The sequence below is a fragment of the Nothoprocta perdicaria genome, unplaced genomic scaffold, assembly GCF_003342845.1.
Source record: "Nothoprocta perdicaria isolate Ctin4 unplaced genomic scaffold, notPer1 scaffold_155, whole genome shotgun sequence".
Taxonomy (NCBI): Eukaryota; Metazoa; Chordata; class Aves; order Tinamiformes; family Tinamidae; genus Nothoprocta; species Nothoprocta perdicaria.
Window position 1 is genome coordinate 1,368,977 of NW_020454705.1, and position 27,777 is coordinate 1,396,753.

The 27,777-nt window shown below is 45.1% G+C and overlaps 1 protein-coding gene across 1 annotated transcript in view; it reads right to left on the minus strand.

Annotated features, from left to right (window-relative positions):
* The window catches only part of LOC112943774 (probable ATP-dependent RNA helicase DDX10), a 70,317-nt gene that overhangs the window by 26,407 nt on the left and 16,133 nt on the right, over positions 1-27,777 (minus strand). Inside the window, exon 4 of the mRNA XM_026035033.1 lies at positions 23,041-23,097. Coding sequence (XP_025890818.1) covers positions 23,041-23,097 — 57 coding nt within the window. The remainder of the gene's footprint in view (positions 1-23,040; positions 23,098-27,777) is intronic.

The following is a 27,777-nucleotide window of genomic DNA, read 5'->3' on the forward strand; positions in this document are numbered from 1 at the left end:
AGCTGATAGCACTAACTCTGCAAGGTTTGCAAGAAAGAGCATGATAACTTGTTTTTGTTTTAACTGAACTGTGGGTTTCAGTGCAGGAATTGTGTTTCCCATGGGAACATTCAAGTCCCTGCATGTTGTATGATCATTTAAAAATATGTATAATTACAAGAAAATTAATGAAGAAGCATATCACATATGCATTTTTCTGCAGATCATGAAGATTTCTATCTGGACCTAGACTGAAGAAAACGCTCGTCAACTGTCCGATTTTTCTGAAAAGCATGCCTAAAGAGCAAAATTTAAAAATGCTTTATCCCCTTTAGCCCTCCTTACATGGCAAACAACATTTTCTTTCCTCACAGAATACCTCACCCTACCTGGTAGTCCCCACAGACAGGAAGAGGGTCCCACGTTACCCATTGCAAAACATGAGAGCCCCAGGCCCGGCCTCCTCAGGCTGCGAGTCTCTGGGCATCGGGGCGCAGCGGGAACCCCCACCAGGACACTCGGCACCACTTTAACTTCAGGAGATCAAATCTGCATCCGTCCACCCAGGTGAGAGCCATCCTGGATCACACCAGTTAGAAACTGGTAGTGATCAACAGTTATGAACGAAAAGCAGCCGATTTCCAGGTAATTTAGGCTCTGGGGGAGCAGGTGCCTTTCCTCTAAGCTGCTCCAGGTGAAAGCAGAGATACAGTCGGGTGTCCCAAAACAGACACGGTAACGAGTCCAGTCTCCCCCAGGGGAAGCTCGTCTGGATTGCCCACCCGCAAAGGCCCTTAGAGCAAGATGGTACTGCAAGGATCCAGCATCTCACGGGCCCTGCTGTGCATCAAAACCAGCACTTCAGCAACGGCACATCCCATGACTGACCAAATTCTGCAATCCAAGTATCTCCTACAATCTCATCAAGACAAATCCCATATCCCCCCGATACAGAGCTTACAGGGAAGTCTGGACTTGAGTTTGTTCTGTGCCATACTCAAGGGACATGGACTGTAAAACTTTATAAACCACTTTATTTAGAGTGCCCTGCCTTTAATTTTGGCTTAGATGAGGTCGATGAAGAATAGACTAACACCAGGCTCGATTATTTTTTACTAGTGACATGAATAAGCACATGCTTTTAAAACAAATCCTAGTTATCAGCATTAACTAGCAGAATACACAGCAATACACAGCTACTTCCAAACACATGAGCAGGCATTTTGAATATCAGACTTCTCAGTGCTTTGCCACAAGGTGTTGGGGTTTAGGACGTGCTTTCCCAAATACACCGTTTAGTTTTACTAACTTTAACACAAACATTTACACTGATCTGTTTAAAGAAAACACTAACACTTTATTTCTAGAAGCCAATGGATAATCTGACAGACGATGGCCTATTTCTAAATGTATTAAATTTAGAAAATGGCATGGTCAGTCTCTTCATTTTAATCTCCTTACTGAGAGATTGGGAAAAAAATATAAATTCAATCATTTAGGGTATTTAAGTTTAGCTCTAGTTTCAATTACTTTTTCTTTAAAATCCCACTTGACACAAGGAACTTGTTCCCTTCAGCTGTTCGGCCGTTCATGTGGTGACACTCTAGATCAACCACAATTAAACAGCTTGTAGTTTTAAAACCACTCAACAAAAAAGTATTTTTAAGCCAGATGATGCCACAGCCCAGTGTGAGATGGGGTTATGTAAAAAGGTGGTGGGGTGCAGAGGAGAGCCAAAGATAACCAAAGGCTCTTTGAGGGTGCTAAGGGACAGAGGGATCAGTAGGGACAGAGTTTTTAAACCACATCTGCCTTCAAAGGAAGCTGGAGAACCAGCCAAAACCCAGAGGCCACCCTAGGGGCGGTTGGATTTTCCTTCAACTTTCTGCATGCATTGCCACATTTTAACAATACGATTTATTAAGATGCTGAAAATATCACAGAGGCACCAAAAGCGCAGCTCATCCTCCAAGTCCTCAAGTCCTCAGTTCCTTCACTCCAAGCTTTGGCTTACGTAAGGTCACCTCTCCACTTTCACCTCCTGAGAATTCTTAACAGTTCATCTGCATTAGTGATGCAGAACTTATTCTACTTAACAAGCTATAAATTAAACAACCCCCTTCTAAAGCTCAGTGTACCACAAGTAACAAGGGAAAAAACCAAAACCTTTTCTGCATTGTTCTCTACGAAGGAAGGTGTTTTCATCCTTCCTAAGGCATCTGAATTCTTTGTCAGCCACCACGTGAATGACTCAGTTCATGGCTCAGATGGTGCTAAGAGACAGTCTTCCCTGCTAGCAAGTCCGCAGCGCTTCACCCAAGAGGTAGCGGCACGAATCAGCCAATTCACAACGCTGTGATACTTCAACGAAGGTGCTACATAGTAAAAGAAGTTTTTCTTTTTAATAAACTCCCTATTTAAGAAAATTAATTAAAAGCAGTTGCCATAATGCAAATATTTTAGAACAATTTTGCTTAATGTAGCTGCCATGAGGACATAAGCATTTGTTCAAAAATATTCAGGATAACATTTGGATAGCTGGATGCTATAGCAACACCGCCAATAAATACAACTGCATCAAAGTGTTTGCTTTATAATTATTTTCTCTATATATTTAAATAGAGTGCTACTCTACAGACCTCATCTTGTTGCATTCTCATCAGCCAGGACTCAAAAAGCCCGAGTCACAACCACTGAAGAAGCAAAGCTCTTCACAGCATGCAAATCTGCAGCACCAAGAAGAAATCCCAACATGCAAAAGCAACACGCAAAAATAAATATAGGGATTAAGCACTGCAGACTTTTTGCCTTGTAATATTTGCAGTAGGAAAAGAGACAGATTAAAATATCTGCTCTGAGGACAGGTTTGAGAAACTTGGGATTACAAATTCAGAAAACCTGGGTGAGACAATTGTGATTCCTAAGGAGATGCCACATGAACAGTGAGTACCACATCCCGACCAACACGATGTACAAGCAGTACCAAGGCCAGATGTGACACTGCACTGAGAAGTCTTTGACAGGTATTTTAACTCAGACAATACTACATTTTTTAATACATTGATATGTCTAAAATTCCTTTTCATTTCACATCTCCAGTGTCATTTGGTTCACCAAACCTCTTCCCGTAACACTGCCCTGAGGTAAGTTCAGAGAGTGGGCAGCTCCAATAGGAATTGCCCTAAGACCGCAACAACTTCTCCTGGAGATAAAAAGCAGAGAATATTACTACAGTGCTTGTCTTGGTCCCCTTTATCATGTAATATTTAGAAAGAACAATTCAATTCCTTGAAAGCAAAATGTAAGATAGCAGAGACAAACCAAGTAATTCAGGTAATACAGGACGGGAAGGGATTTGCCTGGGCCACTGCATCCACCATCTCCCAGCTGCAGGAACCCACTTGACTAAGGGAGCAGGGCTTGTTTAGCCTGGAGAAGAGAAGGCTGAGAGGGGATCTGATCAACACGTACAAGTACCTGAGGGGAGAACGTAGGGAGGAAGGGCCCAAACTCTTCTCGGGGGTGGCCAGGGACAAGGCAAGGAGTAATGGGCACAAGTTGAAACACAGGAGGTTCCGTCTCCAGGTGAGGAGGAACTTCCTAACAGTGAGGGTGACAGAGCCCTGGAACGAGCTGCCCAGGGAGGCTGTGGAGTCTCCTTCTCTGGAGATCTTCCCAACCCGCCTGGCTGCCACCCTGTGCCCCGTGCTCTGGGTGTCCCTGCTGGAGCAGGGGGTTGCACTGGGTGATCTCTAGAGGTCCCTTCCAACCTCAGCCCTCCTGTGGTTCTGTGATACTCAACAAACACCTTGCTCCCACATTAAAAATTTTTTCTAAAGTTTTTAAGAGAGAGTACTAAAAAGAGTACTTTTTAAGAAAGTACTGAAAATTCCAGTGATAAAATGGAAGAAGATTTGCTTGTTCTAAGTTCCTGTGACACCTAGGAATTTTGAGATGGAAATTCTCGGAGGATTCTGGACCTCCATGGGGAAGAGGCAAAAGGAAACCCTCAACCCTAACCGGCACGGCCCGTGTGCGCAGCGAGAGCGAAATCCTGAGCCCAGGAGCAAAATGCAGCCAAGAGGCATCTAACAGACTTTCATCTAACAGACTTTTGGGACGTGGAGCTTCTCGAGAGGGTCCAGAGAAGGGCAACCAGGATGATTAAGGGAATGGAACATCTCTCGTATGAAGAGAGGCTGAGTGAGCTGGGCCTGTTTTCTCTGGAGAAGAGACGGCTCAGAGGGGATATGATTAATATGTATAAGTTCAGGAAGGGAGAATGCAGGGAGGAAGGGGACAGGCTGTTCTCACTGGTGGCCAGCGATAGGACGAGGGGTAATGGCCACAAGCTGAAGCACAAGAAGTTCCGTCTCCAGATGAGGAGCAACTTCTTTACTGTTAGGGTAACAGAGCAGTGGAACAGGCTGCCCAGGGAGGTTGTGGAGTCTCCTTCTCTGGAGGTCTTCAAAACCCGCCTGGATGCCACCCTGTGCCACATGCTCTAGGTGTGCCTGCTTGAGCAGGAAGGTTGGACTAGATGATCTCTAGAGGTCCCTTCCAACCTTAAATATTCTGAAATATTCTGAAATAGTCCTGACCAGTGTCCTCCAGCTTCAGCCTCACGAGAAGGCAGAAGGAAGTCCAACTCCAAATGAATATTAAAAGGCATTTATATGTTACCATTAAATATATCAGTATATTATTAAGATACACTAATGCATAAGATGCACATACAAGCTTTCTTCAGTTCATTTTCATTTTAAACCCATGACCATGGGTGAAATTACAGTTAATTTTATTATTTAATTAATCACATTTTCACCTAATATATCAAAAGTTTTACTCAGTGACTCAGTGACAATTAAGCTACACTAAAATATTTTCCTGGTCAAGGAGTATGTGAAATAACAGAAAAATCTTAGTTTGAGAAAGAGCTTGCTACTGTCCAAAGAGATAAATAAAATTTATTCATAAAATTCAAGTCTACTGCCAGATACAGGAAATGGAAAACTATATTTAAAGGTTATTTTTAAATGTTTTTAAAGACCTTCCATAAAGCGAGTATCTTAGCTTTATTAGCAGACTAAGAGCTTTTCCTTTTAAGGATGAATTTTAAAGATTCTACAAGCAAATAAATTTACAAAGTAAATATGCAATGGGGCAGAGAGAAATAAATAAACTTTTAGATGTTCTTCAAGCTACTACGTACTAAGTGCAACCACAATCAAGAGTATTAGATCTACTTTAATTAGTCCCAATGCCTTTTAGAAAGCATTCCTGAAAACAAGAATCATGACAATGGTTCATAAACAACCAGAAATTATCACTATTTCAAATGAGATGCCTTCTTTTCTGAGAATTTAGGAACTGATATTTTGTTACGCATCTTCTCATCAGTCACACATTGAGGTGTCATTCCAGAAATCTGAAATATTTTGAAGCTCCTGTGAATGCTCTCAGTGACACGGGAAAAAAATAAACACTTTTATATATGCAGACTGCCTTCATCTTTTCAATACTCTTTTGTGTTCCTACCAAGGAGGCTTTTAGGAGTTTAATTCACTCAGTGTCTGACAGTCAAGACAATTAACAATTTGTTAAAATATGAACAATTTCAACTCGAATGTTTTTGAAACACAATGCTGAATGACTTATATAAGGAATTGTCTTTTAAATGCCCATGAGAAAAAAACAAATACAGTATTTTTTTTTAGGACACAGAAAACCTTATTCTCCTGCATCTGTAATATTTCTAAATATGTCACTCCTACTTGGTGTTTAAGTTTGTGGATCAGCAGTCACAGATGCTATCTGTTTTATTCTCTCAGGCCTTGCCTACATTTTTTTTCTGATTACTCTTAATATCACTGGTATTATCAGTTAACACCAACAGACACATTCAAAAACACCCCAGGGTAAGCAGAGTGTGACTTAGAGCAGCTCTTCCCTGTCTATCCGTAACAATCACAGGAGGGTGGAGGTTGGAAGGGACCTCTAGAGATCACCCAGTGCAACCCCCTGCTCCAGCAGGGACACCCAGAGCACGGGGCACAGGGTGGCAGCCAGGCGGCTTTGGAAGATCTCCAGAGAAGGAGACTCCACAGCCTCCCTGGGCAGCCTCTTCCAGGGCTCTGGCACCCTCACAGTGAAGAAGTTCTTCCTCACATGGAGATGGAACTGCCTGTGTTGCAACTTGCACCTGAGAGAGACCACTGAGAAGAGCTTGGCCCCTTCCTCCCTACATTCTCCCCCCAGGTATTTTTACAAGTCAACCTCCTCTTCTCCAAGCAAAAAAGAGAGCTAAGAAAGCAAAGAAATCTTTTACCTGATTTGTAATCAAAACAGATCTCTCCCAGAGAGGCAAACCTAGCATTTTCTGAGCAAAGAATGAGCAAATGAACACAGAGAAGCCAGCAAGCAGCAAGTGCAGTCCCTAACCTAGTCCTCATGCCGCAGCATCTTCACAGGTAAGTTAAATACATGAACTTGTCTTATCTTCCACAGTATGGATGAACTATGCACTTACCAACAGAATTAACCCACAAAATATGGTCACCAGAAAACTTTATTTCCAGTGCAACACTATGGTGTAAAAAGTCCATTCACCAACAAACCAATGCGCCCTATACCTACATATTTAAGAACACATTAATATTGAAGTATCTTCAAAGTTGATGATAATCTTCCTTCCCCTCCTGAGGCTCTAGCAGCAGACCTCCATTCTGCCAAGGGCCAAATCCCATCATCTCAATCTTATCAATTTATTAACAATTTATCAACAATGTATCTTACAGACACGGTCAATTTTGATGCCACTTTAGTACAAGGAAAAATACACATCTTTCAACCTGATACTTTTCAATTTTCTGTGTTATTGCTGAAATAGAGTATGACCTAATAAACAGAGCAAGCCTACCGGGCAAGATTCAGCTCAAGCTTGTAGCTGATAAGATCATCCAGACAGCTTTCCTACCTCTATTTTTACCTCTTCTAATTTTAGCTCTTTCTCTGCTTTATATCTGTCAATTGAGACCTTTATGTAAGTTTTGTACAATTTCACTGGGAAAGAACACAACTATTTAAAGAAAGAAAATACCATATGTAGCAATACAGTGCTAAGACACGAGTGGTGGAGGAGCAAGCAGGTGGCACAGACATGTTTTTGAGTGCCAGATTTAGTTACTGCTTGGTATCCGCTCACCTCCTACTGACTGAAAACTCGAAGTCTTAACCCTAAGTTGGGAGGAACAAAAACCGAGTATGGCAGGTTGTAGAAATGTTGGTGGGGGAAAAAAAAAACCCTGAAGGCTCCTAGGTGAACCTCCCACTCAAAGCTGTACCATCAACAGGTAAGTACAGCTGAGGCTTTGTCCAGCTAAGTCTTGAAAACCTCCAAGGAAAGGGATTCACCATGCACCCCTCTGTGTAACTTCTTTCAGTCGAAGCACTATATCCATTTCCAAATATCCATTTCCAAACTGACAAGGCAGAGTTTGGGGCTGTTGTTCCTTGTTACATCATCCACCAGTATCAAAAACCATTTGGCTCCACTATCTTTGTGGAAAGACCCCACTTGCCCTACTGAATTTCATGAGCTGAGATTGAATGTCTGCTCTACAATCCCACAGCTCCTCAGCCTACAAGTGAGAAAACTGCAGAAGGCCTAAAAGTCTTCCTGAAGTCAGGGCACGTTATGCGCACTACACCCCATACTGTCCACACACAGTCATTTCATTTCAGAAGGCAATCAGGTTGTCAAGCATTGTTTGCCTTCTTGCCCTTAATATATCTGAAAATGGACAAGCTTCATGATCTCTCAAGGGACTGGGGCAAAGCTAATCAGCCTAATTCCCTGAACTAGACTAATTCCCTAATTCCTTGACTTTCTTAAAGGTGGGTACAAGATCGCCTCCTTACAGACAGCAGGCCCCTCTCTCAGTTGTCCCCATTTCTCACAAATTATAAACAGGGGTTTTCCAATGATACCATCCAGTTCTTTCAGCACCCTCAGGTGAACCCCCATCCAGTCCCACTGGATTTGACTTTGTCCAGCTTTGCAAAGTCCCCGTGAGCTCTGTGCAGTGAAGAGGCTCCTTAGCATGGATTCCTCTCCTAGTCCTCTTCCTTCCCAGGACTCCTAGTCCTCTTCCTCCTGCCTACCCTCTACCAACATCCTCTGCCCACACTGTAACCACCCACAGCCCCCACGACCTCTATTCCAGTCCACCAGAGTCCTGTGACTGGATTCAAACTTGAAGTTGTTCTTGTTGCCCAAACTATGCTTGTTAATGCAGAGACCCCAGAGAAGTTCAGATTGAATCAGAACAATGAACAAGAAAATGCTTAGCAAGAAAACATGGAGATGTTCAGTACATCAGACAAAGCTAAGGGAAAAACATGCAAAAGAAAATAAGGACTTAAATTCACAGAGTTTGTTAAGTGGCAGAACAGTGAGCTTGCGTCAGGAGCAAGAACGAAAAGCAGCATGGAAACACCAAGTATCTTCTTTCTTACTTATCTCAGAATCATTACAGTTGGAAAAGATCTTCAAGATCAATAATATTTTGAGAATAAGAGAGGAGCAACCACTAAGAAAACACAGAAATTTGCAGGAAAAGAAAAGAACAAAAGTTAGGACAACAGATCGTTTCAGAAGCCTAGCAGATAAAAAGGGCATCTGTAGAGGAAAAAGAGAACAGCAGAGGATTCAACGAGGGAAGCATGAATCCCAGCTGAACGCCAGCGTGAATCACGCCCAGCACACGGGGCCGAGCTGTGCTTCTGTGCAGATAAGTTCAGTGTGATGGATACAGCGAGGCTGGGGAGGGCGACTGGCAGCAGCCACGGTGAGAAAGGAAAGGCGCTGCCAGGGAAAGGCACCGCCAGGAGCTGCGGCCACGTGAGTGGCTGCGCTGAGGCGGCCACGCTGAGGCGGCCACACTGAGGCAGCCAACACTGAGGCAGCCGTGCTGAGGCAGCCAATGCTGAGGCGGCCATGCTGAAGTGGCAGCGCTGAGGCGGCCAACGCTGAGGCGGCCACGCTGAGGTGGCCATGCTGAGGCGGCTACACTGAGGCAGCCACGCTGAGGCAGCCGCGCTGAGGCAGCTACACCGAGGCGGCCGCGCTGAGGCGACCGCGCTGAGCTGGCCACACTGAGGCAGCCACGCTGAGGCGGCCATGCTGAAGTGGCCACGCTGAAGTGGCCGCGCTGAGGTGGCCGCGCTGAGGTGGCCGCGCTGAGGCGGCCGCGCTGAGGCGGCCACGCTGAAGTGGCTACGCAGAGGTGACCAACGCTGAGGTGGCCGCGCTGAGGCAGCCACACCCAAGCACAATCGCCCCACTCAGCCCCAAGGGTCTGTGGCCACGGCCGCACTGCAGGCTTTGAAAAAAGGACAAAATGGGACAGAGAGAAGGGCATCGTCCCCTTGTGTCTCCATCTTTGCTGACCAGCGGGCAGGGTTTCCTGAAGCACAGGCTGCCTTTCGACAGACAAGGTGTCTCGCATAAAGGCAACATGTTGCTGAAGGATGTCATTGAGGGGCCATCGATCCCACGGTCCTTGAGAGCACAGCTTCATCATTTCGGATCCAGCCTCAAAACGTACATACAGCCTTCTCAGCTGAACTCCTCTCCCGCAGTAAACTTCCCATCCCCAGAATCTGCACAAGGACACTGACCAATTAACAAAATGGAGAGCAGGAACATGGCCCTTCCATTCCTTCTGGGTCAGCTGCTGGGGGAAATGAACTTCTGCTTGCTCTTTCTTTTGCCCTCTTGTATATTATTCATGAAAGTCACAAAAAATATTAGCAGAGAGATATAAAATATTTAAATATATATATATTTTCAATATGCATCATAGTCAAGTAAGAATTAGTCTCAAATTGCAGTCCTTACTTCTGCCAGGCTGGGAAGCGTCTCAGTTTTCTTTAAACTCACTCATCTTTGGGCTATTTCACTTGGCTAATTTTTTAGTGGAAATTTGTGCCAGAGGAGAGAGCAGCCTCGAGCACCTCCCCAAGCCCGCGGGGTTGGCAGCAGCTCACACGGAGGCAGCTGGGGGGAAAAAAACTGCTGTGTTGGTTTTGTTTTGATTTGATTTTTGATGCCTTGCAATATAGCCACAACCTACTATTATATTTATATGTGCAGCTTTAATTTAGACTAAATTAAACAGCATCTGTCATCACAGCACTAAGGTGAGATCAAACACTCAAAATAGGGTCTCTTTCAGATAGGATGACTTTTTCCCCTTATTTCAGTAGAGCCAATTTCCAGTTCTTGTTTCACCTCTTCAAGGACACAATACCCATCTTTATACTGCTCTTTACTTCTAGGGATAACAATTAATTACACAGTAATTTTTACCAGTGTAAAAAGCTGTGGAAGAAAGCTGCTCAGGTAGGAAGTTGCAAACAAGTACTTAAATAAAATATCGATGATTTCTATAAATGAAATAAAATATCATGAAACAATTACATTAATTTATATTTGGTAGCTGTTAAATGATATGTTCGGACTAACACTGGAATTATTCAATGTTCCTGAAAGCCTCCGGAGTTGATAAAAGTGCTCCTTAAAGGAAAACTACACAAAATACACTTTTCTGATAGCATCTTGGGGGCACATTTTCAGGTAGGACAAATGGGTGCTTAAGAAGCTGCTATTTTGTCCCAAGTACAGAGCAGTACAAGGTCAAGTATTTCTTTCAAAATAGATCTGATGATTACATGACTGACAACCTAACTGAAATTCAAAACGGAGTGATTTAAGAAAAATAACATGTATAGCCCTTAGAGAGAACAGAGGCAACTTAGAAAGACCTCAACACTCTCATGTTTACACCTAACAAGACATCATCTTTGACCAGAAAAGAGGAACTGAGGGAAAAATGTAAATCTACCACTTCGATAACAGCACTAAGCACCAGTACCTACTATTCGAAAGCATTGAACAAACATTAAAATTGTTAGGAGATCCTTGCTTTTATATCCCTTCCTCACCATGGACACAAGGGAAGCCTCTGGCCAGCTGACTCCAGGCCCTAGGCAGGTTCTAAAGGCTGCACAAACGTGGGCAGCAGCTCAGAAAACAAGGTATTAGCAAACTTGAGAGAATTCTCAAAACTTGAGAGCTCTTAAGTTAAACATAGTAACAACAGCACAAGAATGATTGTAAAAAATAAACTAGAATAATATAATATTACCATATTAATCCAAAGAAGTGGGTTACTGCCTGTAATATTCATAGTATTTTTCCACACAAGTTTAAATGCCTGAGAATGAATTTCCTAAACCATCTGCATCTTGCAAGTCGGTCAATACCTTGAATACAGTGGTAATTTTCTTAAGAGCTGGTTTTAGAAATACAGATGTGACCTGCTAGGGCATGGGAAACTAAGAACACTAATAACTTGACATTTTAATAGCGCATGAATTATGAAAGAAAATGGACTGCCTGAGATAATCATTTAAAATGAAACCTAATGATCTTAATTAATTTCCAGCTCAAATGTCGCTAATGTAAATCAAGGAAATGTAAATTGACTTTGACTGTAATTAATCAATCACATTTCCTCGTCTACCTCCAGTTCATGTGGTCAAATGAGCCACAAGATGTTGGCCAAACCCTACGGTTTGTCCAGCAAGAACGAGCAGAGCATAGCAACACACACCAGACACTGCACTTTCTTCTGTGCAAATTAAGCCAAATCCCATTAAATAGTGCCCATTGAATTTTTAGATCAGTTCATCTGTTTGAACATCAATTAAAGAAATGATGTTTGAAACATTATACTGAAATGCAGTACCACATAAACAGCATGCTAAAGAACATAATTTTGGAGAACTTCATAAGCTGCTACATTGCTATCCATATTAAAACTACATGGAAAATCAAGTAGCAAATAACTGCATTAAAATTCTCTCTCAGCATTACGCTGAGATTTTTCTTCTCAGTGGCAAACTCTTTACTTACCTATGAGTAGTAAAACTTTATTTTGCACAACAGCTTTCAAGGCAGCTCTACCTATTCAAAAGCATCTGTCCCAAACCAAGAGGTTTTATGTCCTGGGAAATGGGAGTTACCCATTTTTGAGACATGAGACTCTCTCTCCCAGGCCACAAAGACAAGTGTGGCTGGGGAAATGACCACGAGCTCTGCACAGACAGAGCCCAGAACAGCAGCATCACTCTGCACAACCACCAAGTGCCCCACGCAGCCACTGCTCTAAATGCAGCACAGTGAACAAGAATCTCTCGGATTACTATGGCTATAGTTCACTTCTCTAATAGCAATTTAGAACACAGGGAAGACATCAACTTCCTCCCTTCCTCACTAAAATGGAAGGTCAAAGACAGGGGAAGACCAAGCACCAAAGGAAAAGGGGAAAAAAAATACAAATAGGAGAGAGGAAATAGCAAGCGAAGGGCAAGGCAAGCTATGACTATCTATGAAACAGAAATCAGCACCAAGGATCAAGCATCTCAGGAGCTACCCTCAGAGGTTAGCTAACCTATTTCCAGGTTTTAGGGAAGTCACTATACCAAAGAAAGAGGAGGGGTAGGAATGGCACAAAAACTTCTGCAAGGGCTGTTCATAGACTCCTGGCTTGCCTACATTCATCCCAACCACACATCATCACAACATACAGGACAAGTCACAGTTCTCAGCTGCTGCAGTAAATTGCATTTTCCAGGGATAAAAAGAACAGGCAGCTAAAGAACTGAGCTGCAAAACCCAGTCTCCCAGGTTGGCAAATAAAATACTTGCAAATCAACCATTCCCTGGACTTGCACTACCAGCTTTGAGAACAAGGCCCTACTGCATCACGTTGCACACATGCACCTCATAAGCAAATGATCTGGCCACTTTTAAGGGCGTTCTGCACAGAGGGGCTGCTGGAAGGTGAGGAGGAAGCTTAGCTCTGCTCTCTCACAGGGCTAAGCTCTGCACTACATACAGTTCACCACAAGCTTGATTTCAGAAGGAATTATAAAGAACGGAGGACTCTGCCCTACAAAAAGTTTAATAAAGGTACTTAATGTGTCTCAATAACTTAGGCAAAGACTTAATATCCGGCCTTGACTGCCTTCTTTCTACATAAACTTCAGCTTTTTTTATTTTTCCTCATTTCTTGGACCTCTTCCTACTCCAACCTTTGTGAACTGACGGGGACCAGAAGTGTGCAGCTCCACAGCTATGATGAGCCCCTTAGGTTCTCACTCCCAGAGAAGCCTTTCAAAAAACTGGATGCCATGTTATTCCCTGGCAATTCTGACATAGTTTAAAGGAGAATTTACACATCAATTTTCATTCACCTGGGGTTTCTTCCAAGACTTTTAATGCAATAACCTACAGCCACAAGGTGCAGGTGCCCCCAGCCCTCTCCCCATGGGGGAGAAGGGATCACCTCCCTTAATCCACATCCCTGAATTCATACGGAAGTGGACAGGCACTGGCAGCTTGAACATGGTCTTTTCTGGACTTCCAGTGAGGAGCTCCGAGCCTTCCTGGTGTCCTTCTAGCAAGTGGCTTCTTGCCGGAGGGTGACCGTGTGCAAGCTGCAAACTGCCCTGCAGCCCTTCCGACAGCGAGGGAGAGGCGGCCGGGGAGGCAAAGAGCCACCCAGCAGCACCAGCAGCTAAATATAAACTGCACGTACGCACCTGAGGGAACATCACGAACACTACTAACTCTCCTGACCAGGCAGTACAGACACAAAAAACCCTTTTCCCTAAAAAACTAAGCATTCATTAAGGCTTTGCTCCCAGGTGGTGCTATTACCATCCTTTCTGTTGCTCTCTGTTGTTTCCACATGACAAAAAGCAACCAGAGGAAAACAGAAGCAACTTGAATTCAGCTCCTTCACAAAAAGCAGAAAAGAGGATGGAGAAATGAGGAGGTAGAATCCAGGAAATCCAAAGGAAAAAATCTCACAAAAGACTAGAGAAAAATGAGAGGAGAAGGCAACATTAAACAGGGAAAACGGAAATTGCCACGAGGAAAGGGAACCTTGAGGGCAAAGTGGAGGCAATGCAGGAGGAGCCCCGGAGCGCTAGGGGCTCCCACCAGAAGCAGCCCGTGCTCTGCAGGGGAGGCAGCAGCGACTCTCCGCGCGCTGTTCAACACCGTTCGGGCCAGTTAGCGTGGGAGCCCCAACCACGAGCCGGGCAGTCCGACCAACACATCTCACAGCTCTTCTGTTAACAGCACTGTAAGGCTGGCACCGCCGGGCTACAACACGGGGTGCTGCACTGCTGACCCCGAGTATCAGACAGAGGGAATCTGATAAAACACCACAGCTTTAAACCCGACTGAAGAAGATGTTGCGGGAGTCGTGGGAGTTTTTTCCTTTCCTTTCAATGCACATTTAAAATTCAGCAGAAAGCAGCTGGAATCCTGGAGCCTACACGACCCTGGAGAATTGTGAAAACAGCCACCAGAAGAATTTTAAAACGCTGGCAACTGCAGGATTATCAGGCAGGGTGGAGATAATGGCTTTCTGATTGCACAAATCAATTTTCATCACTCGCAGCAATTACGATTGCTCGCGGTAGATACCGCAGGCTGCGCACGACGCTGCAAGCGACACATTCCCAGAATACAAACAGAAGGGATGCTGAGAAAACAGAGCTGCTTCATGTAAACCCAGCCAGGACTCCTTCCTTCGTGAGGACGTCGGGAGCAGCTCACCGCACCTGGCAGCCTCCCCGCCGTGTGCGGCTCCCTCGCTCTCCAGGACCTCCTGGCACAGACGGGCGGCAGGGCAGAGCCCCCGCAGCCACAGCCCGGTTCCAAGCAAGGGGAACATAAGAGATGGGAGCGGGGAGGAGGCTCAGAGGAAACCAGGAGAAGAAAATCCAGGTGCAGAATAAGGACCTTTGAAGAGTTCTGGTCCAGCTTGTTCATGAAACGCAGTCACCCGCACGGTATCTATACAGCCAGGACTGAGGTGTACAAATGCCCGGGTTGTTTGCAAAGGAACAGACTCTTTTCACCAGGCGGGAGATGAAGGCAAGGCCACACAGACAGAATTGCATCTTCTTTAACACAAGCTTTGCGAGAGCGCCGCTGCAAACCCCAAATCCTTACACCTGGGGTCTGTTCTGGGTTTCCCTCATCTTCAGGATTGCAACAGGAGACGGAGAAGAATGTTAAGATGTTTAAAATTTCATTTCCAGGTATTACTCTACCTATAAAAGCATCTGAGGAGCATTCTAAGGCAAGAACCACCACAAAGAGCCACCCTAATGAGCTTGGTCTGCTGCTTGCAACATATTTGGAGCTGCTTCTGGAACAAAGCAGGCGAGCTTGGAGGAACAGCAGCAAAACGTGTGCTACGAGGGAGAGAAGTTTTAAATCCTGGTGACAAGACAATATGAGCACAACATGACAGAAAACCTTCACAAATGACATATCATGAATAGTCACCTTAAACAAGAGTTGTGTTTGCTGAGAGGGAAACCAGAAAGGCCGGACAGCTGCTGTCACTCTAGTCCTGCCTTTTCCCTTTCCTTTTTTAAACTTACCGATGTGCCACTTCAGCACATTTGAATATCATGATACTAAAAAGGGCAGAGTAATTAGGCCCATATATATCAGTGTACTGTAATCACAGCATCTCACAGAGTCTCCAGAATTCTTATTAGCCAAGAGGAAGATGAAAGAGCAGCAGGATGGGAGCGCAGAGCTAAGGCCAGGGCGCTCCCTTTGCCCTCTGGACGCTTGTTCAGCTCTTCAGCTCACGTGGACGTGCCCAGGCCGCGCTGGAGAGGACCCGTGAAGCTGGGCAGGAAACGCTCTCCGTTCCACATGCTGGTACTCAGCAAAGCACAGGACATTGTGCAGTTTTTCTTCCCAAAATAAAGTATCTTCTGTAACATGTTGAAGGCTCTGAAGCTCAGCAATGATGCTAAAATAGCTCTAAGGATCCTCTTCCAACACTACCCAACTTACAAGGGTTATTGAGGTATGAGAAGCTCCCTGAAGAGCACTGAATTAACAGTGCAGTCCTGCTGGCTTTGCGCTTAGCTGCTGGAGATGTTTTGTGAGCATTACCCTGGAAACTTAAGGGTGTCACTTGCAAGAAGGGAAGACAACAAGCTTTTGTCTCGGCTAAACAGCGGAAAATCGAGGGACCCTCATCCTGCCCTCTATTCTCACAGCACCATGTTTCATCAGAACTGTAACCAAAATACCTAAGAATAAAAAAGGATCTTAAGGGAAATAATTTTTTTTTCTGTTTCTTTATCCTAAGCTTGGAAATGAAAACAGAGCAGAGCAGTCAGCAGTGGAAGGGTCAGATTTGAGAGCTTCTTGAAGGTGACATTCCTTAACAAATGCAGGTGGCAGGAGGGAAGAAGCCACCATGCTGTTCCTCTGGGGGAAGCTCAGATGTAAGTGATGTGCAGGAGAACTGAGACATTCAGTTTATCAGAGGCTACCAAAAGCAGTAACATTATCTAAACACACTGTCAATTGAGTATTAAAACAAAGAACAGAAACTGCAACATACAGATAAAGACATGAAATTCAGGCATCAAGCAAGTTTAGTGGAGCTAATTTGATGAGCTCTACAGGATGATTTTGAAATTAAAAGTTATTTAAGCATCTCTTTTGGCAATCATGGGTTAATCTTCTAGAGGCCAAAATAAACTGCACCCAAAGCAGTTCCTTCCGTTTCCTCTGCCAGCATCACTCCCCCAGCACCCACCTGAACAACCCGCACCCACACGGATGCCTCCAGCCCCCACCATCCCTCTGATCTTTCCCACCCAAGGAGGAAAATACGAAATGAGGAAAGGCTGAGTGAGCTGGGCCTGTTTAGCCTGGAGAAGAGAAGGCTGAGAGGGGATCTGATCAATATGAATGATTAGAAGGATGAATGAAGGGAGGAAGGGGTCAAACTCTTCTCAGTGGTGGCCAGTGACAGGACAAGGGGCAGTGGGTGTAAGTTGAAACCCAGGCAGTTCCATCTGCATGTGAGGAAGAACTTCTTTGCTGTGAGGGTGCCAGAGCCCTGGAAGAGGCTGCCCAGGGAGGCTGTGGAGTCTCCTTCTCTGGAGATCTTCCAAAGCCGCCTGGCTGCCACCCTGTGCCCCGTGCTCTGGGTGTCCCTGCTGGAGCAGGGGGTGGGACTGGGTCCCTTCCAACCTCAGCCCTCCTGTGGTTCTGTGCAAATGAAATCTGCCTTTATCACCTAGAGAAGCCTTGGCTCACCTGGAGCAGGGAGGTGGCTGGGTATGAAGGAAAGACGCGGGAAGGGCAGGGACAGGAGGCAGAGGTGCCTGAGGGGAAATGCTGCTTCTCTGCAGAAAACCACAGCTGAGTCGAGACTGGCGTGTGATGAATGAAGCTGCACTGGACACAGGCTTCTCCAAGCACACAGGCTGTATCCACCAGCACTGAGAGCTCCCTGAAATTCAGCAGCTGGAATTCACTAATATAATTTAGAGAATTCCTTCGTAACGGACACAACTATAAAGATTTATCTGTGTTCAAACACTCATGCAGCAGAAAAAAAGGTCAAACTGGGAACATAAATTATCAAGCCTTCAGACTTTATCTTCAGATATGATTGACAAACGCTCATTTAATTATCACTCATTTGCAAAATATTTATTTTGAACCTATTAAACCAATATGCAAGGACTTGATCCCAAAGTCAAAGGCAATTTGCCAACACTTCCCACCAAAATCTCACTACAGGAAAATGCTGTAATTTTCACATGGGTCAGTTTTACAGGTCACCATGAAAAATTAATGAAGGCACCTTTGGGTGAAGTGCAGCATCTCTACAAAAAAACGTAGTAATATTCTCATATACTTATATACTCATATACTACTAATGCATATTACGCATTTTGAAGCCTAAGTATTTTTTTCTGACCTTCAGGGGGTACATTCCAAATTCTGGGAAACCTCGGTTTTGGGATCAGGCACATTTGAAGTACACAAGAAGAAAGTCCTAAATAAACATCTATGTGTAAAGCCAACCTGGCCCTTGCAACGCCACCAAAGGCTGTGTGCACGGGCTAACCAACCCCTGCAACTCCCTCCCTGTTACATGTCCAGGACACCAAAATACTTGGTTACATACGTTTGATTACATGCCAAAAAGACAGAATTAAAGACAGCTTAAAACAATTTCAGTGCCATATTACCTGGAGTCATCAGCATATTATTTCTAACAAGTAAAACGGACATGACATTTCTTTAGAGGCATATACTATCTACTTACAAATAATAACTTATGTATTGATTTAAAAAAATATTTCACAATACAGGTAGTTCAGAATCAGTGATTTCTGTTTTCACTATAAAACTTGAACCTACCTGAAATTGTGCTTCTGCCTTAAGAAACATTTTGAAATTACTAAATCAGTATTTTAAAATATTGATGCCATATTCTTCAATACTCAATTACTCTGTTCATTCACGGAGCACAAGGAAATTCAGACGCTATGCAAACAAAATAATAAAAAAACCAAGAACCACACGCAGTTCCTTGCAGAACGTGGCTATGTGTACATTTTTCAAGAGTTTACAGACCGTGGTGACTCTGCACTGAAGGTAAATGATTTGTCTCCTACAGGGAGGGCAACCATCTGCCTCGCCAGGCAATTTGGGTTGCAGGCTCCTCGCACAAGGGACACTGGCAGAGTCTCCAGCTGGGCAGACCTGCTTGGCTACATTTTTACCATGTTTCGGTTTGTGGAATCACAAACAACTGTTAGGGAGGAACAATTTCAAGTTCTTCCCAACTGTCAGGCAGTGTTCAGAAGCTACAGCCTAGAGTCGCCCTCCTGAGACCTTCCATGGACACAAGGTTAACGGCAAATCCACAAACTCCAGGCCCTTGGAAAGACCTGGCCCTGAAATCCAGCTTGAACTGAACAAATCGCAGGGATCTAAAGCAAAGGTTCCCCAACAGCTTCCACTGGGTCACGAGAAGTGACCACAACTCGGACACTTCTACCTTCACCACTGAGCCCTCTGGTCATTAGGGTGCAGGGCACTCCACAAGACATTCCCAACAATAGCTAGTAATGAACTCAAAGTGATTTGGGAACCACTGGTTTCAAGTATTCCCAAGAGGCATAGGCCAAATTCCCCCTTTACTCTCACACACCATTCTCTGGGCTGAAATTATGTTTTCCCTACACAGGGAATCCGGCATCTCCAGCCTAACCACAAGGTTGTGGGCTAGGAAAGGAAAAGGAAACTCAAGGCATAAGGGGGGCTGCCAGGAAGTGTTAGTCAGCCTCAGCAACTGCAGCAATCACACACACTGGATGCTGAGTTTTCAGCACATTTTGAAGATTATATTTCTCCCGATGGGTTCTTGGCCATGGGGACTCCCTTTCTCATTTGAACGTTGCCACTGGGCACAATGAGCTACATTCAACCTGCTTATGTATCTCATACATCACATGAAGGTTAAGGACCAAACATAAGACTAGAAGACCCGTAGAAGCCTAGAGGTAGGGATGGAGGGGGTTTTTTTTGGTTAAGATCTCAACAGAATGTGGCCCAAGGAGAGAAAAATACACCTTGCAGTGAGGTGATGTAGACAGATACCAATTCCTGAACGTTTCCTTTTCTCTGCAGAGAAGGATGCGGGTGTCCTGGTGAACAACGAGTTGCCCACGAGCCAGCAGCATGTCCTAGTGGCCAGGAAGGCCCACGGCAGCCTGGGATGCCTTGGGAAGAGCGTTGCCAGCAGGTCCAGAGAGGTGACCCCTGCCTCAGCTAAGAAATCCTGTCAGGAAAGTGCATCCTGCCATAAAGCAAGTAATCCATACTGACAAATGCGAGGGATTTGCAAATCACCCAGGAGAGCTACGTTACTTTTATAGCATGTAATACAATCGGTTTTCTGGGGTGTTTGAGTCTTTTAAGACTGTAACTCTAAGAAAAAAAGCTAAAAAAAAAATCTAAAGCCATGAAGGACAAAGCTTTGTTACACTGAACAACTTACCCGGCCTGCACGGCACCGGAGTTGAGGGCCAAGCACAAGTTACAGTCACCACGTGCAGCCAGACTCCCAGCACTCCAGGATTTTATTAAGCCACTCACTAGATGAAATGGTAGAACCACCAGACTACACAGTGTGCACTGTGAGCTCCTGAAATGGCAGACGCTTGGGAAGGTTATCCTTAAACGACGGAATATTGGCAGGTGCCAGGAACACGGCAGGAAGACGTCACAATAAAAGCAAAGCAGCATTTATGAGCTAGCAGGTACACCAGCACTTCTCCCATAACTCCCATAACAGGGCAGGAATGGCTGGGCTGATCCAGGGGCCCCGGGGCCCTGCTCACGGGCACTGCCTGCCCAGCTCCTTCTGGCAGATGCAGATGCCTCTGGAATGGGGTTGGGTTTTTTGCACCATGTTGGGTGTCCACAGCTGAGGATCCCAAAGCAAATCCCAAGGTGGAAACGGCATCTGATCCCGACTCCTGCTCCAGTTCTCTTCCCACCCCACAGACCTGTTCAAACACCCCTGGAAAATAACTTTACAGGAAAATTACTGTTCTTTGAATCAAAACCCTTCCACTTCAGAACACTGAACACATCAGGACTCCTGTAAGGCACCGAAGAGCAAAGCACTCAACTCGCTAAACGACATATTCAGCCATAGGTTAAAGCTGCAGAATTCTGTGATTCTGTGATATTTCGCTGCACTGCAGCTTTAACCTCCATTTTACAATTCAAATGAGATTTAAATGTCCCTTAACTGTTTATATTAATAAGGAGGGGAAAGATTACAGGAAGCTGGCTTTGCTTCTGGCAACGTGCACCATGGCCAGCGGGCGCGGGCCGGGCTCTGGGAATACGGGCAGCTTCTCCCCTGGGAACAAGGGGGCACAAACAAGGGCCCCATGGCAGCGGGGGTCTCGCGTCCAGCCCTTCGCAGGCGCTGAAGCCAATGCTCATGATTTACTGCTTCATATTTAGAATGCAGAAATACATAATTTTGGTCATAGCACACTCCACAGGCTACTACTGAAATGTAATTAATAGTAATACAAATAGTAATAATAATAATAGTTTGATAAATGAACTCTTTGGGCTACAGGTTATTATTAAAACAAAACAAATAACAGCAAACAGTTCAAAATACAAATGATCAGAATAAAGGGGGTAGTAGCAGTGGAATAAAACACGACCACAGCTGCTTTGAAGTAATGAGCAGTTTGTTGATCTAGGCCTTTTCTTCAGCTGCTGAACTGTTTAAAACAGCTAAAAATACCTGTTTTTTGCTGGTTTGGGGCTCTCCATTGCTTGCCCTTTTAAGATAATAATATTAGCAAATAATTGCCAAAGGAAGCACGTGCTGCAGCAGCCCTGTTCTGAAGGCACCCGTGAACACACGAAAGCATCTGAGCTCCTGACTCAGGCAGCTCAAACGGTTTGAAACCGGTTTCTGGTTCAACAGAGCGCCTGCTTCATGGACTGAACATTTTTGTCTGTCTGTTTTATGTACGTGGAGCCCAAGCGCCTCCTCGGAGCCGCCTCTGAGGGGCTGCGTCTGCCCGCACGGAGTGCGAGGCGGCACGGGGAGATTCCAGCCAGAGCCACAGCAGCTCTAGGGAGGACACCCACAGCACGAGTTTGCTGCTCCACATCAGAAACGCTGCCAGAATCTCAACTGCCAGTCTTGCACTTTCCGTTGGTATCCAATTGCCTTTTTATATTATGCAGTTCTCTGCCCTTAACTCATACCATGTATATGCACACGCTCACAGGTCAAAGATCATTCTTTAAAAGAAATCAACTTCATTCAGTTGAAAGCAGTAAAGAGATTCACTTGATCAGCAAAGAGTAGGATGGCAAAGTAGAGAAAACCAGACCCCTTTGAAAGGCATGGATTACTTTTCCAGCTGATGGATAGTATGACACTGAGGTGATTTTTATCCTTAAAACGAGGCAAGATTTACAAGCCGTTGCATATTAACGGTGAGACAGCCTGGTCTCACCACCGATTCCTCCCTGTATTAAGATGTTTGTTCATCATTCACTCCCCAATTTTCCTAAATACTTGCTCAATGCTTCACAACACGTGCGTTTTCCATGCACTCCATTACACGCAGAGAACTCCTGCTGCTTGCCTGGCGAGTCGGGACGCCAGCAGCTCTCACAGTTTGCCCTCTTTGAAGAGAGATCCCTCTTAACGCTGGCTCTGACCAGGCTTTTCCTCTTCAGCTGACATCACCCCCCGCTTCCCAATGACAGTACAAGAACCTCCCTACCCTTAAGTCTCTCAGTGCCTCACCAGCCTGGAAGAATCCGGCACAGAACATTATGGATTTGCTCAAGGGAGTGAGACCTTTGCAAACTGCCAAGAACAAATTGTCACTGTGCGTGTGTAACATTATAATGAGATACAGTATTAAAAAAAATATATGTTACAGTGTCCTTTTTCTGGAAAATCAGTGTGGTGCAATGAAATCTCTGTTTATCATGACCAAGTAACATGAAAAACTAAATAAGCAAATGGCAAATTAGTAACATGTTTACATTGCAAAGGATAGAAAAAGGCTTGTATGTGGGCTCAAGTAGGGTAAAGAAATAAGCTTTGACGTAAACACTTGCTGGTTAAAGAAAAAGTTCATCAGAAGCAAATTTAAATGAGATTTCTCCAATTATCTTTTCTCTTCCTGCAGTGATGTAGCAAGTTATATACATGCCCAAGGATTCCCCAAAAAAGGCAGCATCAGCACTGCAGCTGAAATTGCAACTTGCTCCATCTACAGAATAGAGGGACTGCAATTCCAGAAGGCCCCTCTGAGCAAAAGACAAAACCCAAAAGGAAGAAGAAAAAAGCACTTTACTGTTACCGGGCAAGAAAAAGCACCCGTGCCTACTACGTCTCCTTCCACCCTACGTCGTTATAACCATATCAAAGCAAGGGAATAAAAAAGAAAAAGGAAACAGAAAATACCTTTGAAGAGTCACTAACTAACTCAGGGTTTATTAGCCAAGTGCAGTAATTGGAAAGCAGCTGCACAAGTCTACAGTCGTCAGCTGGATGGAAACAGGAGAGCCCTTACCTCCGCGTTCATGTTCCTGGCTTCTCTCCTTGCTGCTTTTTCCTTCAGTCTTTTCTCCTAGAACAAACAAGATTAACAATTTTAAAATCAAATTCTTGGTGTTTTCCTTTTAGTCTTTTAAGATTAAAGTAAAACTGCCTTGGTATTTTTAATGCACACACACTATCTGGTGGCAGCCATCCTACATATTATTGATGAAAATGACAAAGAAGATATGATTGGGGTGTTATTCAATCTTCTTGCTCTTAAAGAACATCAAAAATACAAGACTGATTCAAACACATTATCATCCCCAAGGCACGTAACACTTAAAGGAATCAGGCAGGTAAGGATTTTGACATTTTCCTGGAACAGGTTAATGGAAATGACACCAAGACATCATGCTCTCCATGTCTGTGCATCGACTTAATATGAAACCAAATCCATTTACAAAGTAAAAGTAAAACAGCAGTTTCACCAACTTCAGACCTGCTAAAACCAACTGTGGAGTCAATATAATTTGTAATTATTTATTTCATGAAGTTTGAAGTGAAGGTGAGGCCACAAGGCCTTAGATTAGGTCAGCTAAAACACGTTAGGGGGAAGAAAATCGCAGCTTCCTTCTTAGCTATGTGATGATGTTGGTGCAGAAACCCTTTTACGTCAGCACAAAGCTCTCGTGCCGCTCCAACGCTGCCTCTTTTGTGTTTCTCTGGCCATTTTCAGCAGAGCACATTAGAGCCAAAGTCCACATAAAAGGTCACAATACTGTAGCAGCCCTAAGGACAACATCTGAGCAGGGAGAAGGCTGAAGACTCAGCACCCCTGGGCTCAGCGGTGGGAATAACGGGGACGCTGCAGCTCCAGCAGCCCCGGACACAAAACAACCCCCATGGGCACAACAGACAGGCCCTGAAAGGGCCTAGGGAGCTTGCAGGAATTACCCAGGTCCAAGGCAATTACTAATACAGACTAAAAAACAGGTTCCAGCCCGAAGTCACGTCACCCTACGCCTGCCAGGCGACTCTGCAGTCAGGTAGGAGTCAGAAACACGAAGGCACAGGGACCGAGGGGCATCTCCTGTGGACACGCTGCCCTACAGCCGGCGGCGCCAAGCAGGGCATCGAGAGGCGCCACTCGCCCCGCAGGGCCCTCACTCCCCAAAAGAGGCACCTAGCACCACGTCCAAGACCTCCAAAGGGGGGTTCGGAGGACTAATTCCACAAGACAAGCAAATATTCAAAATGCATGAAAAGAGGATTTAGGAGACATGCTGTCATTTTTATACGGGGAGTCTCAGACATAGAAAAGAGCCCAGTGTTGGCTCACAGCAGTTTTTTTGCGAGCTACTGACTGCTTTTTCTCTTAGCTTCCCAATCCAGGAAACGGGAATGGCGAATGATCAGCCATCTTCGGAAATGATCCGCAATGCCTGAGTAAAAACTTCGGGGTAACTGTGAGTGGATCGAGGTGTAGCTAAAATACTAAAATAATGATTTTTCCCATTACATTTTTTCCTGTTACCACTGAGGTAAGTTAAACCAATTTACTGTGTATTTGCCAATAAACATCTGTTACATACATTAAATCAATTTGAGGTTTTAAGAACACCTTTGCAGTCACCAAAACACCTATATCCTGAAAACAAGGCATCTTTACCACATAGTGCCCTTACAATAACCTCCACATGAATTAGACCCCAAGTAAAAGTAGGAAAGGCAACAGAGCGAGACAAGTCGCTGGCGGGTGCCAAGCTGCCAGAAGCAAAGAAACAGAACCAGCCTGTCAGAATGAGTGTTGATGCCAGGAAAGAAGCAAGAAAAGACTCAAGAGAAGAGTAAAATTAAACAGGAAACATTAAAGAAATAAAGGGTGGTTCAAGAAAGACTGTTCCATCTTAGAGATGAGGAAACACAGGAATAAAGACAAGAACATCAGAGGTGAAGTCAAAACTAAAACAGGGTGAAAAGAAAACAAACCAAAACAAAAAAGAGAGGCAGTAAAATTTCTCTTTCTTTTAACCTTACATGAAATGTAGCCTCTTCTTTTTTGGTTCTTATGCAAGTAAGAGCCAAAACGGATTTTATTACTTAGTATTACTTGGCACTGTTGATAAGCTAAGGAGACATGGGGCAGGGGTAGCCTGGAAAAGGAAGGGGAGGCTGTTCTCCTATCACTCAAGTAGAGGAAATTCCAGCTTAAAAAAAAAGAAAAAATCTAAAACCACTTCACACCCAGGTTTCCAAGCAAAACAAGAAGAATCCTCTGCAAATCTTTACTTTTATGATACAACTGACAAACACCAATATATTGGTGGATCTATCTCAAAAGAACATTATCTGTAGAACATTAGACATCTGCAAAACAGAAGGGCTTCCATAAGGAAATACTCTATGAATTAACTTCTCCCAAGCAGAATGTCATTAATATAGACTTCAGAAAAGGTAAGAGGGTATCAGAAAGGAGACCATCATATTCCAAAGGGAGGTAATAGGCTTCCTTTCCCACTCTTCCCCAGCCAGTTTCTAAATTGTTTGGCTATATATTCTTTGCTCCCTCAAGCCAGACTTGGTTTCTTAGTTTCCTGCAGAAACTCTGATCCTTTTCGAATGTTACCTTTCAAAAAGTCAAAGCAAACAGCGACAGAAAATAGCCCATCAGATATTATAAAACAGGACAAAGCAGTTTTTAATTGGATAGCACAGAGAATTTAAGGCAGGAAAATTCTACAGCACATGAAAAGACGGTGTCTTATCTGCAGCCACCGGCTCAAGGCACCAGAGCAGCAGCTGAAGTTCTCCTCAAGGGATTGACACCGGAGCCTGGCACCGATCGGGCTGTGAAAGCAGGGGAGTGAGATACTGCCACAGAAGGGAACGGTAGCACAGGCAGCCCGATATAGGTAAATCTCTAAAGAATAGCCAAGACACCAAGAAATGATCAAGTTAACAGGTGCGGAAACAGAGATGAAAAGGAATATGGGAGGCAACACCAAGCGGCAGGGTTGGACGGAGTGACGACACCAGGGGGCCTTGGTTCCTCACGGCGCCTACCGGAGCGCTCAGCAGGCCCCTGTCCCCACAGGGCTGCCCCCCTGCTGCCCCCCTGTCCCCACCGGGCAACGCTGCTCCTGGACCCGGCCGGGACCTGCCCTGCTCCGACCTGTGTCCCGTGTCCCTTGTCCCGTGTCCCCTGCCATGCAGCGCTAGGAGGAGCCCGGCCACGGGGGCTGCGACACCCCCTCACAGGGGCTGCTGGCAGGTTCAGCTCAGGAAAACAACCCCCTAAGGACAAGGCTGGGAGAGCTGGGCCTGTTCAGCCTGGAGAAGAGGAGGCTGAGGGGGGACCTGATCAGTGTCTATAGAAACCTCAAAGGAGGCAGTGAGGAGGAAGGGGTGGCCACTTTTCAGTGGTGGCCACTGACAGAACTAGAGGAAACGGCCACTAACCGAAGCATCAAAAGTTCCACAGGAGCTCAAGGAAAAACTTCTTTGCTGTGAGGGTGCCAGAGCCCTGGAAGAGGCTGCCCAGGGAGGCTGTGGAGTCTCCTTCCCTGGAGATCTTCCCAACCCGCCTGGCTGCCACCCTGTGCCCCGTGCTCTGGGTGTCCCTGCTGGAGCAGGGGGCTGCACTGGGTGATCTCTAGAGGTCCCTGCCAACCATAAGGATTCTGTGACTCTGTCACATTGCTTCCATTTATGTGCAGGTTGAGCAATGCCTAAGTACAAGGTGTGTTATGCTGGGACCCTGCTGAGCACAATTCTCCCCCGTGAGGGCCTCTCCTTGTGTCCCCTCGAGGACACAGACGCATGTTCCACCACGCCGAGGAACAATGAGACACGTGGAGCAGCATCGACCGCCTGGCCCTGGGCTGCAGGGAACCCCTCCGGCACCGCCAAACACCCATCTCCACAGTTTCAGACCATTACTTTGATTCCAGTGTCAGTCATTCCCCCATTCCTACTGCTAGGGAGAAACACAGGATGTGCCGAACACACATGCAAAATCACTGAAAAAAACTTGAGGAAAGGCTTAACTAGCCAAACAATTTGATATTCATTTACTGTATGTCAATAAATCCTCTTCATCTCTGATATACCTGCACCTAGCTGTTACCTAACTGTTGAGCTGTCTGGTGTTAGTTTTTACACACACACACAACCAAAAACTCTGGATTTTCTTGGGAAAAAATCTAATACATACACAAGAATACAAGATCTTATCACTGCTCTATCAAGCAATAAATCATCACTTGCAAGACTAGCACATAATTTAGAGATGAAAATCAAATTCCCTAGGGAAGGAGAACGGAAGAGTGTCTCAAGGCCTGAATCCCTGATTACACAGGCTGCTGGCTGGCTGTATCACACAGGCTCAGCGAGCCCAGCGCCGCGAGGCCTCGCATAAAGCTCTGGAGCATCTCAACCTGGGTTAAGTGCTTGTTGCCTGCAGCAGGGCAGTCAAGGACCCGGATTTACGTTGCACTGACACTCGGGCAGCTCTGCTCTGCACCCTGAGGGGTCTGTCACTGCCTCCAAGAGCTCCCTACCCGCTCCCTTCTTTGGGCCATCAACACTGAGCATAGGAAAGAGGTGAAACTAAAGAGCAGGGCAACAATTGTAGCTGATGGCTCCATCCAGAAAGTTCTTCTAGCCTCTCTGGAGCAAGGACCTCTTAGAGACAGCGGTGAGAAGACGTGTTTATCTGTTCGGTCAGCAACGCAGGCAGGTTTTGCACAGTGGCTAAAAGCAGATTACC